General features: G+C 34.7%; 1 protein-coding gene across 2 annotated transcripts in view; it reads right to left on the reverse strand.

Moving 5' to 3' along the window:
• MAGI3 (membrane associated guanylate kinase, WW and PDZ domain containing 3) overlaps window positions 1-18,604 on the reverse strand; it is a 237,669-nt gene that overhangs the window by 60,195 nt on the left and 158,870 nt on the right. For both annotated transcript variants that reach the window (XM_069480811.1, XM_069480812.1), the window contains exons 4-6: window positions 15,424-15,633; window positions 9,798-9,972; window positions 7,039-7,118 (exon numbers count right to left, since the gene is read on the reverse strand). In XM_069480811.1, coding sequence (XP_069336912.1) covers window positions 7,039-7,118; window positions 9,798-9,972; window positions 15,424-15,633 — 465 coding nt within the window. The remainder of the gene's footprint in view (window positions 1-7,038; window positions 7,119-9,797; window positions 9,973-15,423; window positions 15,634-18,604) is intronic.

Here is an 18,604-nt window from a genome sequence, read left to right on the forward strand (position 1 = left end):
TAGTATTAATTTAATCTTTCTTTCATCATAAGAGAAATGGGGATGGGTGGAGAGTAAAAGGGATTCCTGATGTTGTATTTTTAAGATAACTACTTACCCAAAACACTAATTATTTTACTTGAATGGAAGAGAAAACATACATCAATTAAATCATCAGATACAGTATAAAGACACATTTGGGTTCTAAATATCAGAAGACTGGGAAGAAAAGGGTAAGTTTTAGAAACTGTAAGATCGCTCTAGAAAATCTTAAATGTTCATCAGAATGCAAATATTTTAAACTATAAAAATCTACATTTAAAATATTATTATGGTTGCTCTCTTTTCAGCATCTACTGTGCAAACCACTGCAAAGAATATCAATGTGAATCAGATATAGTCTAAACCGAAAATAGTCTAGGGTGGGGCTGTTTTGCCCCTATTTAGTGGGGAGACAAGTGCACAGAGAAAGTGGCAAAGTTTGGCTGAGCATAAAACAAAAAGGCACAGGGTTCCAAGTTGTAGGCTCCCCACCAGATAAGTACAGGCAATGTTAGAAAGATGTACCCAGTTATGGGAATGGGAGAGAGTACGCCTTACATTAAAGGGTTTTGAACATTCCTGGAATGCTGAATGCAATTTTGCTTGTTCTATCTTAAGAGAGATATTAATAGGATGACCTATAATGTACTGTCCACTTTTGAGAATAAAGGCAGACACTATTAATAATTATGCTGGGACAATAGGAATAAGCAGGGTTAGTCCTGGGCCAACCAAGACATACGATCAGCCTTAATGTAAAGGGCATTAGGGGGACATGCCCATCCAATTCTTCAAATTCCATAAAAAAAGAATGGGTGAAAAATTTCCAGTTTCTCTGAGCCTCCTCACTTTCTTCCCCAAGGAAGAAAGAATGTCTTATCTGACTGGTGAGTTTTATAGAATGAATAAATATGCTTGGCTCAGGGATTCTTGGGTTTTCTCACTATTTTGGATGCCAGCCTGCCCTTAGAGGTGGGTTCTGGTCTGTTCTCCACCATGCCTGCCTTGTGGCTCCGAGGAGGCCTGTAGCTGAACAGAGGCCAAGAGACTGAGTGCTGAAGTCAGCCTCCTGTAGGGGGAAACTATCAGTAAACACATATGGATGCAGGGCTGATGCCACATTCATTCATCAGCTGGCATTCTGACCTCAGCTGTCTATCTCCTGTGAATTATTTCTCTATTGACTACAAACTAGTGAATCAAGACAGCCTTATTATTTATTGGCCCCCCAGAACCTTATGGAGATTAAAAAATATTTCCAAGAAGGATAACCAAAATAATTTGGAGGACAGAATAGCTTCTTTCCTTATTTTCCTTTCCTTCTCTTCCTTTCCTTTCCACCTTCCCTTCCCTCTTTCCCTTCTTCCAAACATTTACATCTCTATTGAAAGTATATACAGATGGATAAGACAAAAATCATTGCTCTTAAAGAGTGTGGTATCTAGTTACAATTCAATGTAACTGCTTGCTGCAACAGAGATATGTCATATGATACTACTGAGCACAAAGGAGAGAATATCTAATTCTGACCTGGAAAAGAACGACAAAGGAGGATACAAAGAAATTATAAGTTTGAGCTTAGAAGGACAATAGTCAGGGAGACACAGGGAACAAGGCTGGTTCCTGGCAAAAGAAATGAGCATATGGCAAAGGCAAGGACAAAAATATGTCTGACTTACGACATGAAAACACTTTGAAAAAGAAATAGAGAATATGTTTCAATTTTAAAAAATCTTTAATACTTGACCAAGGAGTCTGAACTTTATTCTGCTGACAACAGGGAGCAAAAGAGAGAGAGAGTTAGAAAGTTAGTTTTAGAAAGATTAATTTAGTGATCTTAGGCAATGTCTATGTCTCCAAAGTTTTTTGATCATGTAGCCTTTTCAGTAAAGAATCTGAACATCTGCTCCCCAAGATATATATATTTGTTCATATGTATATGTGCTACTCTACTAATATGTATATAATAAAGCATATGAAAAAATAGATATTTGAAAAGGAGTTGACTAAATAAACAATTATTACTATTTTATTAATACCTCAATGAGGTTGAAAAAAATCTCACATGAGGTGTACAAAGAGTGTCAGCTCTGTCATTTTCTTACTATTAGCCTGGGCTTGCATATTACTTCAATCAACAGTATCTTTGCAGAAATCTTTCAAAGCAACATTTCCATTTTGTGTGGGTTACTTTAAAAACTATATAACATAGTCCATAAATCCACTTAACTGGGCACAAGTCAACTGTAAAACTTCACAGTGCCCTTGGAAATAAGGCAAGGGTGTCACACCCATTCCTCCCTCAAGACAATCTGGCTAGCATATGTGATAATCTGACATATGGAATGAGGAAAAATGCCATTACCAATCGGTATCTAACATAGTACTGAAGCTTAGTTTCTTTTTTTTCAATAATAACATCGTGAAAAACAAGTTCTAACATTTTCTTCCTGTATACCAGTAGGCAGTTTGAGTACTATCATTTTGGAGACCACTGGCATAAAGGATATATTAAAGTGGGAGAAGTAACTGGAGGAAAAAAGACAAAAATAATCCAAGTGTGCAGTGATTTGAGGACTGGAGGGGAAGATATAATAAATTTTCCTGGATAGAGAAAGCACAAATAGATAGCTATGTGAAAAAGCAAATGTAGCAAAATGGTAATTGTAATATCCCAGTGGTAAGCATATGTATGTTAACTATAAAGTTCTTTCAATATTCCAATGTATTGGCAAGAATAGAAAAAGGAAAAAGCAACAGGACTTTAAAACTATATAGGATATAGAATAAGGAGAGAGGAAGAAGCAAACATGATTGCAAGGATTTTGGCCTAGATGGTCATGAGGATGGTACTTATATGACAGAAAGTGGGACTGGGGTGGTGTTAGAAGATGTCAAATTTAGTTTTGAATACGTTTATTTGAAGTGTTAATAGGATACTCAAAAACAAAGGCTTAAAAGCAATAGGAAACACAGAAATAAAATTCAGAAGACAATACTAGAGATTTAGACAATTGGGCCAGCTATAGTAAATTGATAAAGTTGTAAGAATAAATACCTTCCACAAAAGAAAAGAGGACAAAGCAGAGAACTGAACTGAAATAATTAGGGGTAGGAAAAGGAATAGAGACCAAAGAGACATGCTCTAGAAGACTATTACCACATTCATAATCAAAAAAGTCAAATTCTACAGAATTATATATTCTAGTTTGCCTTTACCACGGCTGATTTCACCGTAAGAAGGAACTCACTGTTGAAAGCCTTATAGATGAGAGAGACAGTATAAAAATTATTTTTGAGATATAATTTACAAACAATAAAATGCATAACTCTTAGGCAGTCTTTCAATTATTAAAAAACATCAATGTAAGTACTCATTCAATTATAAAAAGTGGGTTTTGGCAATTGCATATAGCTGCCACCCCAAACAAGACAGAGAACGTATACCCAGCATTCCACAGAATTATTTCGGTTCACCCTCTTCCTTTCTCCCCCACCTCATTTTCTGATTTCTGTCACCATAGATGAGTTTTGCCTGCTCTCAAGCTTTAAATAATAGATAATTTAGAACCTATTCTTTTGTGTCTGGCTTCTTCCATTCACCATGCTTCTAAGACTCATCCATGTTGTTGAGTGTTATCAACAGTTTCCTCTTTTTATTCATGAGTAGTGTTTCATTGCATGAATATACTGCAAATTGTTTATCTATTCTCCTGTTGATAGATATTAATATTTGGTATGTTTCTAGGTTTGAGCTATTATGAAAAAGCTGCCATGATCATTCTTGCAAAGTCTTTCTGGTGACATGTTTTCATTTCTCTTGAGATAGTACCTCATGGGAAACTGCCCAAAGTTCTCCAAAATGTTCAGGTAATTTTACATTCCCACTAACAAAAAAATGAAAGTTCCATTTGCTCTAAAGTTTCATCAATCTTTACTATTGTTAGTATATTTGACTGTAGTACTTCTAGTTGATGTGGACGGTATCCTTAGCCCTCCTAGTGGGTGTGGATGGTATCTCACTGTAGTGATGACTAACGAATGGCACCTTTTAATGTTCTTATTGACTATTCTTTTATCTTCTTTTGTGAAGTGTGTTTATGTCCTTTGGCTATTTTTAAAAACAACTATATTGAGGTATAATTTACATAATATAAAATTGATCTGTTACAGATATACAATTCAGTCATTTTTAGTAATTGGAGTTGTGCAACCATCACCAAAATCCAGTTTTAGAATGTTTCCATCACCCCAATAAGATCACTGTGCATTAACCGTTAATCTCTACACTTATCCTCAGCCCTAGGCAACCACTATATGTTCTGTTTCCATAGATTTGCTTATTCTGGACATTTTGTATAAATAGAATTATACAGTATCTGGTCTTTTGTGTTGAGCTTCTTTCATTTAGCATGCTTTTAAGGTTCATACATGTTACAGCAAGTATAGTACATTGGTCCTTTTTATTGTTAAATAGTATTCCACTATAGAGTTATACCACATTTTGTTTTTATATATTTATCTTAAGAGATGGGGTCTCACTCTGTCACTCAGGCTAGAGCATAGTGGCGTGAACATAGCTCACTGTAACCTCGAACTTCTGGGTTCAAGTGATCCTCTTGCCTCAGCCTCCCAAGTAGCTAGGACTAAGGGACATGCCACCACACCCGGCTAATTTTTAAAAATTTTTTCAGTATGTTGCCCAGGCTGGTCTCAAACTCTTGGACTCAAGTGATCCTTCCACTTCAGCCTCCCAAAGTGCTGGGATTACAGGCATTAGCCACTGTACCTCGCCTACATTTTATTTATCCATTCATTGGTTAATGGACATTTAGGTTCCCATTTTTTGGCTATTACTAATATGGATAGTGCTGCTATGAATATTTTTATGTAAGTATTTACGTGGAATTTTATTTTGATTCCTCTTGGGTAGATACCTAGGAGTGAAATTACTAGGTCATATGGTAAATTTATATTTAACCTTTTAGGAAACTGCCAAACTGTTTTCCAAAGTGGCTGTACCATTTTACAATGGCCCAGCAATATACAATGGTTATTGTTTCTCCCCATCCCATTAGTTATTGTCTGTCTTTTCTCAGTATAGTCATTCTAGTGGGCGTAAAGCAGTATCTCATCGTGGTTTTAATTTGCCAACTACCCTTATGACTGATAATTTTTAGTACCTTTTCATGTGCTTATTGGTCATTTGTATATCTTCTTTGGTGAAATGTCTATTTAAATATTTTGCCAATTTTTAAATGTGGTTGTCTTGAGTTGTAAACCATTTTTTATAGATTCTGGATATAATTCCTCTGTCAAATATATATTGCAAAATCTGTGACTGTGTCTATTCATTTTCTTAATGGTGCCTTTTGATGAATAGAAATTTAAAATTTTTATTAAGTACAATATATCAATTTTTCTTCTATGGTTCACACTTCATATAATATGATTATACTGGCCTGTATAAGAAATCTTTGCCAATCCCAAAGTCAGGATGATACTCTCCTATATTTTCTTCTAAAAGCTTTATGGTTCTAGCTTTTATGCTTAGGTCTTTGATCCATCTGAAATTAATTGTTTCGTATGGAGTGAGATATAGTTGAGGTTCATTTTTCCACATGAATATCCAGTTATTCCAACATGATTTGTTAAAAACACTTTCCTTTTCTCACTGAATTGACTTGGCACCTTGGCTGAAAATCAAGTGACCATATATGTGTGCATCTATTTCCAGACTCTCTGTTCTGTTCCACAATTGTCCATCCTTATGATAATACCAAACTGTCTTGATTACTGTAGCTGTATAGTTTTCAAATCTGGTAGCCTACATTCTTCAACTTTGTCTTTTTCTAAGGTTGTCTGGCTCATTAGAACCTTTGTATTTCCATATATACATTAGAATTGACTTGTCAATTTCTTCAAAACAGCCCATTGGGATTTTGATTGGGATTGTACTGAACCTAGGCATCAATTTAGGGGAAATGGACATCGTTAACAACATTATATCATCTAACTTATAAACACAGTATATCTCATCAATTATTTTAGGTCTTCATTAATTTATTTCAATGATGTTTTATACTTTTCAGTGTTGAGAATTTGCACATCTTTAAGTAGATTTGTTCCAAAGCATACAATTCTTTTTATGCCATTGTAAATAGAATTCTAAACAATTCTATTTTCTAACTGTTTGTTCCTGGAAAAACTCTTAATATTATAATCATGCAGAACAAAATATATGAAAATTCTGTTAAGTGTTTTTATAGATTCAAATTCAATATAAAGAGGATTATCATGAACTTCATTCTAAGCCACTCTTTTTTTAACCAATTAATACTTTCTGATTAGAGATACAAAACAAATGCAAATTTTATTCATCAGCACCCTGTGTTTAAGAAGAAGACACAGCAAACAATTTTAGATGGAATAAATTCTATACACATTAATAAAATTATACTATTAAGTAGAATCTATATAACACAGGTTAGCACTATTATCTGATGATTCTTAGAGAAATAATTTTTCCTTTAAGAAGTGAAAACTTCTTATGTGTCAGTAGGTATACTAAAGACTTTGAGTTTCCAGTGCTGCTCAAAATAGCTAAAGGAATAGCCATAGATACTAACATATCTACTGTAGTATATACTAATACTAAATGAAATATACTTTTGAAAGTTCAACAAAAATGATAAAGCTACTTTGTAGTTGAGAATGTGCCTAATTTATTTAGAATTTTAAAAGTTTGTTTTCAAAATGCATGTCAAAAAAAGGACAAATTTATTTTTATTGATTTTTTTTGAAGAAGAAGAATTATGTAATCCTCAAAAAGAGAGAAATGAAATCAGATGTGATGACATAATTACCATAGTCAGTTAATTGTGATACCCACCCACTGCTTATATGCTTCTGTACGTTATGATTTGTTTAGGGTTTTGGAAAACCCACTATCTAAGCAAGAAGATCAAGAAGGGATTAAGAGAATAACTACGGTATAAAAGGTTTCTGAGTCACTACCTCCATCTTCACAGTCTTCAGGGGCTTTGGCTTTCTTACAAAGACGAGGATCCAACCAGGTGGTTGTCTTGGTATTGTGGCTGTAGAAAAAAGATTTCGATTAGAGATAGTAAAATAAAAAGGGAGAAAAGTATTTCAACGGTAAGGATTAAAAGCAACTAAAATGTATATGAAGTTTGAACGTTAATCTCCAACAGGCTCCATTTATGTATCTCAGATTCGTTAATCCAATTGCCTTCTGTCTGTTACTTCAAAACTGCTATAAAGGAAAGGTAATGTTAGAGGCACTAATTTGAGAGTAAAAACCTTAAAGAAGGCCTAACATGCCAAGTACAGAATAACAGATACTTCCTTAAGCAGTTGAAAATGTTTCAAAAGGTGGGCACACAGCCACATACTATGTATTATCTAGCTGAAAAAATTGCAATAAAAACCTTGTTTGCTTTCTGGCTGTATTCCTCCCTCCCTTCAAAAATACTGTATGTCTTGAGTGCCTGTAATATATAGGTATTGTACTGGGGGCTGGAATATAAAGGCAAATAAACAATCAAATAGTGCCCCTGTCTTCACAGGGACTCTTTAAAATAAAATAGAATAAAATAAAACGAAATGTTTTAAAGTGGCTGTTTCTGTAATATGCAAGTAAAAACAATGAGTACAGTTAAACTTCACTCTACAAAACTAAGTTTTCATCAGCATGGAGTGTTCTGTATGCTACATAACGGGTAATCTATGTAGGAAAAACTGAGATCGTTTCTACAAAGTCTGTGTTACCCATTCTGTCACAGAAATAAATGCCCCCAAACTAAAACCAGTTAAATGAATTTTAGCAAAATGAAAGGGATCAGGACTCAAAGAGGCCTAGGAGTATACAGATTGTTGGGCAAAACAAAAACAAACATGGAAATATCTTGCTAAACTAAACTCAAAATTACTACTTGAGAAAAGCTTAACTTTGGTTCCAATGATTCAAAATTTTACTGCTAAATTAGCAGATGTAGGCAATTCACTAGGATTTTACCCCATATTTTCCAAAGAAAAGAAATGCCCACAGGGGCTATTCTCAAAACATAAACTAAAGACTATAGACCTATATTGATATTCTTATAGTTGCATGCAGTAACACAGATCAACCATATTAGCTATAGCAAACAAAACAGCTTTATCTAGCACCAAATATCCAACTATATTCTAGATATTAACCTCTTTTCAGATACATGGTTTGTGAATATTTTCTACTATTCTGTAGGTTGCCTTTTCACTCTGTTGATTGTTTCCTTTGCTGTACAAAAATTTTAAAGTTTGATGTAGTCCTATTTGTCTAATTTTGCTTTTGTTGCCTGTGCTTTTAGTGTCATATCTAAGGAGTCTTTGCCAAATTCAATGTCATGAAGATTTTCCCATATGTTTTCTTCTAGGAGTTTCATAGTTTCAGGTCTTATGTTTAGGTCTTTAATCCAGTTAGATAATATTTAGTTCTAAAGAGATTTCTTTTATAAATTCTTTCCTCCCTCCCCCTCCAAACTTATCCCTGTTTGCAGGGTGAAGTACTGTTAGATTCAATGTCTTATAAACTGTTTCTAAAGATATCTTAGTCACTTCTAGTCACTATACACCTTACTTTGGGGTTTAGTTCTAGAGTCAGCATGAAAGCCAAAGTCTAAATCACCCTTGAAAAATCCCTTAAGTTGTCCATAGAGGAGACCATAGCTGGTTATGCCTGTTTTGTATGATCCCAGTCATTAATGTTTACATAAACGTAAAACATAATCAATAACGTACCATATATGGTAAAAAGAATACCATGCACCATGCACACAAAAATCTATGTCTTTGAAACACTAGAATCCTACGTGGTACAGCAAAAAGCTTACTCTATGGGAAGGATGTGGAATTGGGACAATTTGAGGAAACAGATACAAGTATCCCATCCCTAATTCACTTCTGAGTGTATGTTCTTTGAGTACAGTGCCCAGCCCTCAATATTTTAACTGATATAATTGTTATATTCTGTAACTTCACCACATTAATATTCTATCTTTGAGCAAATTACTTCAAAGATGAGAATTACAGCTGTATAAGAATATAAAAATTCTTCATAATGAAACTTCTAATAAATTATTTGCATAATATTATCTTTTGGTGCAAACAACATAAAATTTTAGGTTGATCTAATACATGTGGTATTTAATATCTCTATAAATATTATATTAATTGTGCTTATCTATAACAATCATTTTTTTGGTGCACTTGTACCAATTACTCTGAGGATCAGTGGTATTTTTTCCTATATTATTTAACTATATTGCTTGAATACATCAAACCTAAACTGTAAGACTGAAAACATTTAGCTCAGATAATAATATACCCCCTACCTATGATGATAATTCTTGAAATGCTCATTAATTTGGACAATTGACACAAAAGTTAAAAAAAAAAAAGAAAAAGAAAAGCAACACACCTTTTTATTCCTTACATTTTTTATCATTAGTGATGAACCTGTTTTTAATCCTCCTGCTTTCACAAAACCAGAGGTCAAACGCACTATTCCTTTATCCAAGCCAAATAAAAATGAAATATCATCCAGGGAAATAATCAGATTAAGAATCCACTGCCACTTTTATGAAAAATATTTTTAAAGAAAGAAAAATAAATGAGAGTCTTGTGAAACAGGCACATGTCCCAATGAAGTTTAAAAAAATTTTAAACAATCTTCACAGTGACAGGGCACGTTAGAAGAGACGCAGACATTTGCTTACTCAATGAAGTAGATCATCCCCGTATCAGTGTAGGCCATTTCCCAGTTTTTGGGCAGTGGCTCCAGAGTTTCATCTCTCATCATATAATTTCTGAAGTCCATGGAGCTATTTGTTTGGTTGTAACTTGGAATAGTCTTCATCCAGTCAGATGACTCAGAATGCCTCTCTCTGTTTTCTGCCAATGTTCAAAACAGAAAAGCATGAAAAGTAGGTAAAGTTACACTCTTCTTTGAACAGCCCTCTTCATGTCCAACAAAATGCCAAATACACAAATACTGCAAATTTCCTTGTCTATTATATCCACATTCTCTCATAAATTTTGAAATAACAAATACACATATTCAATTTTTACTTACTAATTGACATTAACCCTGTATAGCATCTCTGATGCTAGTCTGGAAAAGAAGCAAAAGACAGCACTAGAATCAATTCAGGATAAATCCTAACAGCAGCAGCCTCCAAGCAGAACTTAGAGAGTTTTCTATGTGTCAAGCTCTATTTTAAGTGCTTTACATATATTAACTCATAATTCTCACAGCCACCCTGTGAGTAGCTACTATTACTATCCCCGTTATATAGATTGAGAAACTAAGACACAGAGAAGTTAACTTAATCAAGGTTACACAGCCAGTAAACAGCAAAGTCAGGATTTGAATCTAAGTGGTCCATGCTCTTAACTGTTATGCTAAGCTGCCTTGTATACATTTAACACAGGCTTTTGAATAATACTCATTTTTAAAAGTTACACTCAATAGAGTTCCTGTTGTTAAATATAATCCTGTTTGGTAATATTGAAATCCTTTTAGAGTCCCAAAGTCCATAATGTAGGTAAGAATACTAAAATCTGGTTACCATCTAGGGAGTTCACAATTCATATACTTAAAACTCATTTCTAGCACATAAAACTTATTTCTAGAACTTAAAAGATGCTACACAACAACTCCACACTGTAGGCAATGCCTCAAAATCAGAGAATCTGAGAAGAGACCTTAGATATCATTAGATATCATTCCCTATAGCACTTGAACTCAAACTATCCTTTATCCAACCAAGTCTGATAATTCATTAATCTTACTACTTACTACCTTTCACTATTCCTCACCCTCCACTCATGTCCCCATTGCCCTGCTAACCCAACTTACATTCCATGACCTACCACTATAATCACTCCCTCCCTTGTAAACACTCCTGATTCCTTTGCCCCAACCTAACTTCATCATACTTGCCTGGCTAAACCATAACTGCTTAAATCTCACTCTCCACCTACTCCATGTCAGCACATGCAGCTGAATACAGGCAACGCTAACTAGTTCACTTTAAATTCATGGTCACTAACCTCAAGTGGGCATTTGATGATGCACGACAATCACAACACATTTCTTTAGTCCATTCACTGACACTCTCTTAGATAACTATTTCTTACCTTTCTTCTCCTTAAATCACCTACTACTTTCCCCTTATTCCTAATCTCATTTGATGACCTTGTTTCCTATTTCACTAACAAAACAGAAGCAAGCAGAAGAGAACTTCCACAAACTCCCACCATTGCATCTACACAGCAACTGTGCCCATTTACTCTACCATCTGTTACTAAAGAAGAACTGTCTGTACTCATAGCTAATGTTAACCCACCAATTATAAATTATATCCCATCCTCTCTTGCCTACAGCAATTCTTTCACTCTCCTTCCTGCATCACCAGTCTTCCTTATCTATTAGATCATATCCATCCACATAAAAACATGTCATTTTTCCATTCTTTAAAAAGCAAATTATTCTCTTTGCCCTCTGGCAACAACATTGTTTCTCTACTCTTTACACCAAACCACCTTGAAAGAGTTTGTATTTGCCACACTCCTTCCACTCTTCCAATTCTCTCTAGATCTCGCTCCAACAAGGCTTTTGAACTTCTATCATTAAACTGTTCTTATTAAGGTCACCAATAAGCTCCTCACTGCTAAATCCAATGATCAATGCTCAGTTCCCATCTTATTTGAGCTATCAGCAGCTCAAATAGTTGATCACTTTCTTACTTGCACACTCAATAGCCTCCTAATAGGTATCCCTGTTTATGCTCATGCCCTCCTACTGCCTATTCTCAGTACAGTACCCAGAATGGGCCTGTTAAAACCTGTTGTATCCTGTTACTCTTTGACTCAAAACCTATAGTGGTTTCTCATCTCAGAATAAAAACCAAAATTTTATCAAAGACCTATAAGATCCTAAATAATATGCACTCTTCCCACCTATCCCTTCCACCATCTGACTGACCTCACTGGTTACTATTCTATTCTATTCCTTCTGTCACTCTGCTCAAACTACATATAATGCATTGTCCACATTATATCCAACCACAGTGGTTTCCTTGCTATTGTCTGAATATTCCAGGTACATTCCCCCCTCAGGGCATTTATACTTACAGTGCCCTCTGTCTGGAATGCTCTTCCCCCAGATATTTTGAGTTTACTCACTCACTTCTTTCCAATCTTTTCTGCCACCCTATCTAAAACTGCAAACTTTGACTGCCATTACTTCTTATCCATCTTCTCCTCTGCTTTATTTTTCTCTTTAGCACCATCTAACACTATATATGTTATTCATTTACGTTAGTTAGTTCTGTCTCTCCCACCAGAAGGTAAAGTCCCCGAGGATTAGGGGTTTTTGTCTGTTTTGTTCAATGCTCTATTCCCAGCATTTACAACAATGGCTAGCACTTAGTAGCCTGGCAGGTGCTCAATAAATATTTGTTGAATGAATGAATGAATGAATGATATGTAGAAAAAGTGATAGAAATTAAAAGGCACCTGATGTATAAATCAACCTGGAAGGGAGTTACATTCTTGGGAAATAAGTAAGTTGGAGAAAAGCAAGAGCAACTATATGATCCATAACACTTTTCTTAATGAGTATGCTTAATAGCCAATGACTTGGGAAGATGTTCTTCTATATAACACCACCTTTTTGAAAAAAAGTTTAGCATTATTACATAACATATGTCATCCTGTGTAGCTATATTAGCATTCTGGGGGTTAATTCTTCACCAAGATATAAAATAATATACACAATAGTGTATACAAATAAACCTCTACCTACCATCTCCCCACTCCCACTCTCCAACAATTTTCTGATTTTTCAAGGCAGGGACTCTAGTCCCCAAAAGCAATACACAAAGCACATTTCCCCAACTTTGAATGATAAATTAATAACCACAGTTCATATTTATTCAGAAAAGATGAAGGGTTTTTATTCTGCCATTTTCTTATTTTTTCATTTAAATATTCTGAATATTTACAAAGAAGTATATAATTCAATGTTAGTGTCCTATGGTATCTATACACAAGAGGTAGTATACAAACTGCCTCCCACATACTCTTGGACACGTTCCCTTTAAATATTAACATCAAAGAATATGTTAACATCTGGTTTAACAACTGGTTTACATGACAAGCATAAACTATGGAGATTATAAAAAGGTTTACCTCTTAGGGAATTGCAGTGATCAACAAAAGGTTCTGCATTAGGAAGTAAAAAAAGAACATTTTCTTTTCCCTCGAATCAAGACCATATAAATTCCCATATTGGGACAGATTCATGGTCTCTCTTTTTTTTTTTTTTTAACATCATTTAATTTGCTTTATTTCTAATTTACTGTTACAATGATTTTAAAATTTGATGTTACCTCTTATTTATTTTATTTTTTTATTTCATCTTATTGTTATGGGGGATACAGAATTGCAGGTTACATACGTTGCCCATGTACCGCCTTTCCCCCCAAGTCAGAGCTCCAGGCGTGTCCGTTCCCCAGGTAGTGCGCATTGCACCCATCATGTAGGTATATATCCCTCCCCCCCCACCCCCCCTTCCCGAGTCAGCACCTTCAAGTGTTACCATTCCCCAAACTGTGCACAATGCACTCATTGTGTAGGCATACACCCATCCCCTCCCCCACCCCCCACCTCAGTCTGATATCCGATTGGTGTCGTTCCCAGATGTGTATTTAGGTGATGTTCAGGGAAACCAATTTTCTGGTGAGTACATGTGATGCTTGTTTTTCCATTCTTGGGATACTTCACTTAATATAATGGGTTCCAACTCTCTCCAGGAGAACCATAGAGATGTCGTATCTGGTCTCTAACCCTAGTGTTCAACATTTTAAACTGTTAACAGACTTAATTTTGTGGAATAGCAAAGCTGACATCAACATTAAAAGGCTGCACAGGTATGATTATTTCCCTTAATAACCCCTAAAGATTAGAGGTAAATTCACCTAAATCTTTTTAAACCTATTTTCAGTCTTCACACCTAAATACATTGGGGTAATTCATTTAACATTCAACATAATATGTGATATAGCTATGTAAGAAGTTAGGACTATAAAAGAGAATTCATGCTTTGGAGGGAGAGATAAATAATGAATGTATTAACACGAGAAATATAATATATAGAGAGCAATTTTAATGATTGATGAAGGAAAAGATCAAGGTGCTTTGAGAAAATGATATGAACATGGGTTCTGAAAATTTGGGAACTTGAGCTCTTACTATGTGCCAAGCACTGTTTTTGGTGCAAGGGCTTCAACAATGAATGAAACAAGCAAAATTCCAGCCCTTATTTATGAAGCTTACATTCTAGTGTTTTGAATGGAATTATTACAGTAGACACCACTGAAATAAGTTCAGATGTGATTCTATGATTTCCTAGTTATACTCTCAGTTACAAGTAAGAACCTCCTAAGCAATCACCACATTATTTAGGGGTACTCAAAAGGAGCAGATTCTTTTGCCGATAAATCTCTGCTGGTTTTGCATTTAATGAAAAATATAGGAGTCGTATTTGGAAATTTTCTTTCAGTGAATCCAAAATTTAAATCAAAATATTGCAAACATTCCTTTCAGATAATTTTTACTGGCATATTTTCAAACCCAACATACTCTATTTAGACTGAAGTCTATATTCCAAAACATCTATATTTTGTTTATATTCTGTAAAGTAGGATTTAGGTCAATAAGATTCCCATATTCCAACAGCAGAGGTGAATCTCAAATATTTCAAGCAGGATAATAGCATATATTTTATTACTAATGATAGCTTATTATCAAAATTGGACAACTCACTTTAGCTTACAGTATGGTGTACAGAGATATACTTTGCTCCACATACAACCTTTTCTTTTTTTTTTTTTTTTCTTTGGAGACAGAGTCTTGTTCTGTTGCCCAGGCTAGAGTGCCACGGCATCAGCCTAGCTCACAGCAACCTCAAACTCCTGGGCTTAGGTAATTCTTCTGCCTCAGCTACTCGAGTAGCTGGGACAACAGGCATGCGCCACCATGCCCAGCTAATTTTTTCTATATTTAGTTGTTTGGCTAATTTCTTTTTCTTTTTAGTAGAGACAGGGTCTCGCTCTTGCTCAGGCTGGTCTCGAACTCCTGAGCTCAAACGATCCTCCCACCTTGGCTTCCCAGCGTGCTAGGATTACAGGGGTAAGCCACCGCGCCCAGCCGCACATACAACCTTTTTAAAAAATTAGAATCCCATCACTTGCTTTCCACATGCTTTGTAATAAGTTTTACTATTTCCAATTCAGTGTCAACCCAGAAGATCAGTTAGAAGTTCACGTATTCACAAACCTGCATTTCCACTGCCATTAATAGCTTCCTTGTCCTCATCTTCTTCCTCTTCAGGAAGAGAGCTGTCCATTCTTTCCATCTTGCTGACAGATGTAGTTCGTTTTCTTTGGGATTCTGTGTCAAAGTCATTATCAAAGAGGACCTGATCAACAGGATCTGGCTGAAAAGGGCTGGGTTCTGCTGGAGGCTTGGGAGTTCCATAGAAGTTTCCTGAAGTGAACAGAATAGCAGCTGAAAGTACTAATGCTGAATTGAGAGAGCAATATGACCTAGTGTATGTTTCTCTCCTGTTTCTCACAATGAAATTTTTGAATATTTATCATTGGCCAGAAGGCGGCCAAAGCACTCCTTGGGAGAGAAGTGGGTAGAAATAGGGGAAAGAATTAATTTCTCAAGTGCCCTTCACCATTTATTATCTAACATTTTAATACTATTTGTATTAAGGCCAGGAAGTTGACTTTATAAATGTATATTATTTATACCTACAGGGCTTGCTTTACATGGCTTCTGAATTAGGGCCTAATTTGTGAATTTAAATGCATTGATGCTCTCATGCAAGAATAATTGACATAAAAGGTAGGAGTAAAGGGAAACAAAACTAACTCAAATAATTTTATTCTAACATAGTGAAAAATTTTGGTAAAATGAGGAAGTACACAGGCAGAGGTTAAGCTGAGAACTAACCAGTTTGTATAGAAACATAGGCTGTTTATGTAAAGGTAATTTTATAAAGCTTTTCTGAGCATTCTAATTACATCATTTTATCTGACAATTTATAGAACAAATAGAGACATCAGAACATAATTTAATATTGGTTTATTCTCAGGAAAGCAAGAAATACTTAATTTTCTCTTGAGAATCAGTAATTGTTGCAGTAAAAATAAATGTTCCAGAATAGAATGAAAACAATTGAGCATTTTCTCAATTTGTCATGCAGTTCCCATTAGCCAGCCAAATACAATGGGAAAGCAATCAACAGGTCTAGCTATATTAACAGTTTGTGGTCCTACCAGTTTTGACCTTGCATCAATCATCATGCTAATGTTATAGAAAGATAAATATGATTAGAGAGTAAAATACTCATAATCTTTTTTTTAAATAAAATCACATCTTATAATCAAATCCCTTGTTTCCTAAGGAGATGCTCATTCATGTATGGCAAATTAGTAAGGTATATAATAGATTTTTTTTCCTAGATGGAAAAAAGCATCAGATGTTTCCCATAACATCGAGTCAAATCTAGAAATAAAACAGTTTACCTTAAATTGTACATGGTTTGAGGGGGAAAGCATTAAGATGAATTCTTTGGAAGTTTGACTTTGAGCGTAACTGTCATTATAATATTCAAGACAAAACAATGAAATCAAACTAAATAATATTTCAACTATATCCTGTCTCTCCGCACTCAACTACTCCCTTGCTTTCAAATCCATGTTTGAAATGGCGTTACTCCTACCACGCAGATAGATGCAAAGATTCGTATTAAGAGAGACTCAACTTTCTGCAAACTTTCTGGCCCGTAAGTAAAGCAAAGAACAAATGAAAAAGCTACTTCATACTTCTCTGGGGCTAGCGGGCACAGAAATACTACAAACAGAGGTTTGGTTGGGGAACAGGATATTCTAGGATCTCATTTTTTTTCCTTTTTTTTTTAATTCTTATTTCAGCATATTGTGGGGGTACAAAAGTTTAGGTTACCTATATTGCCCTTGCCCCCCCGCCCCGCCCGAGTCAGAGCTTCAAACGTGTCCATCCCCTAGACAGTGCGCATCGCACTCATTATGTATGTATACACCCATCTCCTCCCCCCACCCATATTTTTTTCCTGAATTATGCCCAATTATCACACTATGAAGGAAACTGGATGTACGATGACACAAATAAAAAGGTCACATTTTCTAAGGATGGTAGTAGTATTACTAGAAACACTAGAAACACATTTTACTGTGAATTCCTATAATTATTACCTAATTCTAGGAAGTTTAACTATTTTCTAAGGAGAAAATTTAAAAACACAGGATATGATGACTGTTATCCATAATCACTGAAAAGATTTTAGGACTTCATAATAACTATGGCAGTTCCCTTGTCAAAAAAAAGATAACTACTAGGCTTAGATTTAAAAAAAAACTAGCATTGTTTATAAATAAATTACATCTATTTTTTTTGAATTGGTAAATATCCAGATTTCACACAGAGCAAGGTATAAAATTCCAAGGTTTGTGAACCCTGACAAAGTCCCTGACAGAAAATTTTTTTCATCATTTTAGAGCTGTTTTGGAGTTTTTCTTTTCTGAAGGCTTTTTCATTTTTACAGAACTATCAATTATTAAATATTTCAACTACATATAAAATTACAGACCATGGTATCAGAATAGTACTAGAAATATATATTATTTTTATAAATTTATATGAATATATTTACATTTATTTATTTACATACACATCCTCCAGATAACTATTGCCAGTTTTCAGATCTCCCAATTTTTCCTCTTTAAGGACATACATATATGATCACATATACAATTAAAGCCCAAACTTCCTGTCTGTACCCTTCCCAATCCCTGAACTGTCCTGAAGTTGGCATGTGTCATTCCCTGGAATATTATATCTATCTAGGACATATGTATATGCATTCATAACATATAAATACTACCATTTTCATAAAAGCTTCATAGAATGTTTTCATAACATTTCACATATTTTTTCATAAATAGTATATTGTATATATTCTTTTGTGACTTCTTTTTATACAACTATACTTCTACAACTTATTCTATTCTTTTCAACTGCTGTAAATAGTCCATTTTTATGAACAAATTAACAAGTATTTTATTTATTCTTCTACTAAAGAGAAGTTGTTTTCATTCTGCCACTGTTTCAAATGGTGCTAAAATGAATATTCTGGTACATGTCTACATGGGCCCTTGGACAGCTGTTTTTCTAGAGTAGACATCTAAAGAGGGTACTCTGAGGTCAGAGTTATGTACATCTTCAAATTTACCAGCCATTGTCAAGATGCTCTCCAAAGGGATTGTACCATTTTATATTCTTATTAGCAGTGCATGGGAGTTTCCATTTCTTGTAATTTTCAGACTTTAAAATTTTTGCCAAACCACTGGATGTGAAATGATGTACAATTATTGTTTTAATTTGTATTTCCTTTGAATTAAACATGCAG

This window comes from Eulemur rufifrons, chromosome 8 (genome assembly GCF_041146395.1).
Source record: "Eulemur rufifrons isolate Redbay chromosome 8, OSU_ERuf_1, whole genome shotgun sequence".
NCBI classification, from domain to species: Eukaryota; Metazoa; Chordata; class Mammalia; order Primates; family Lemuridae; genus Eulemur; species Eulemur rufifrons.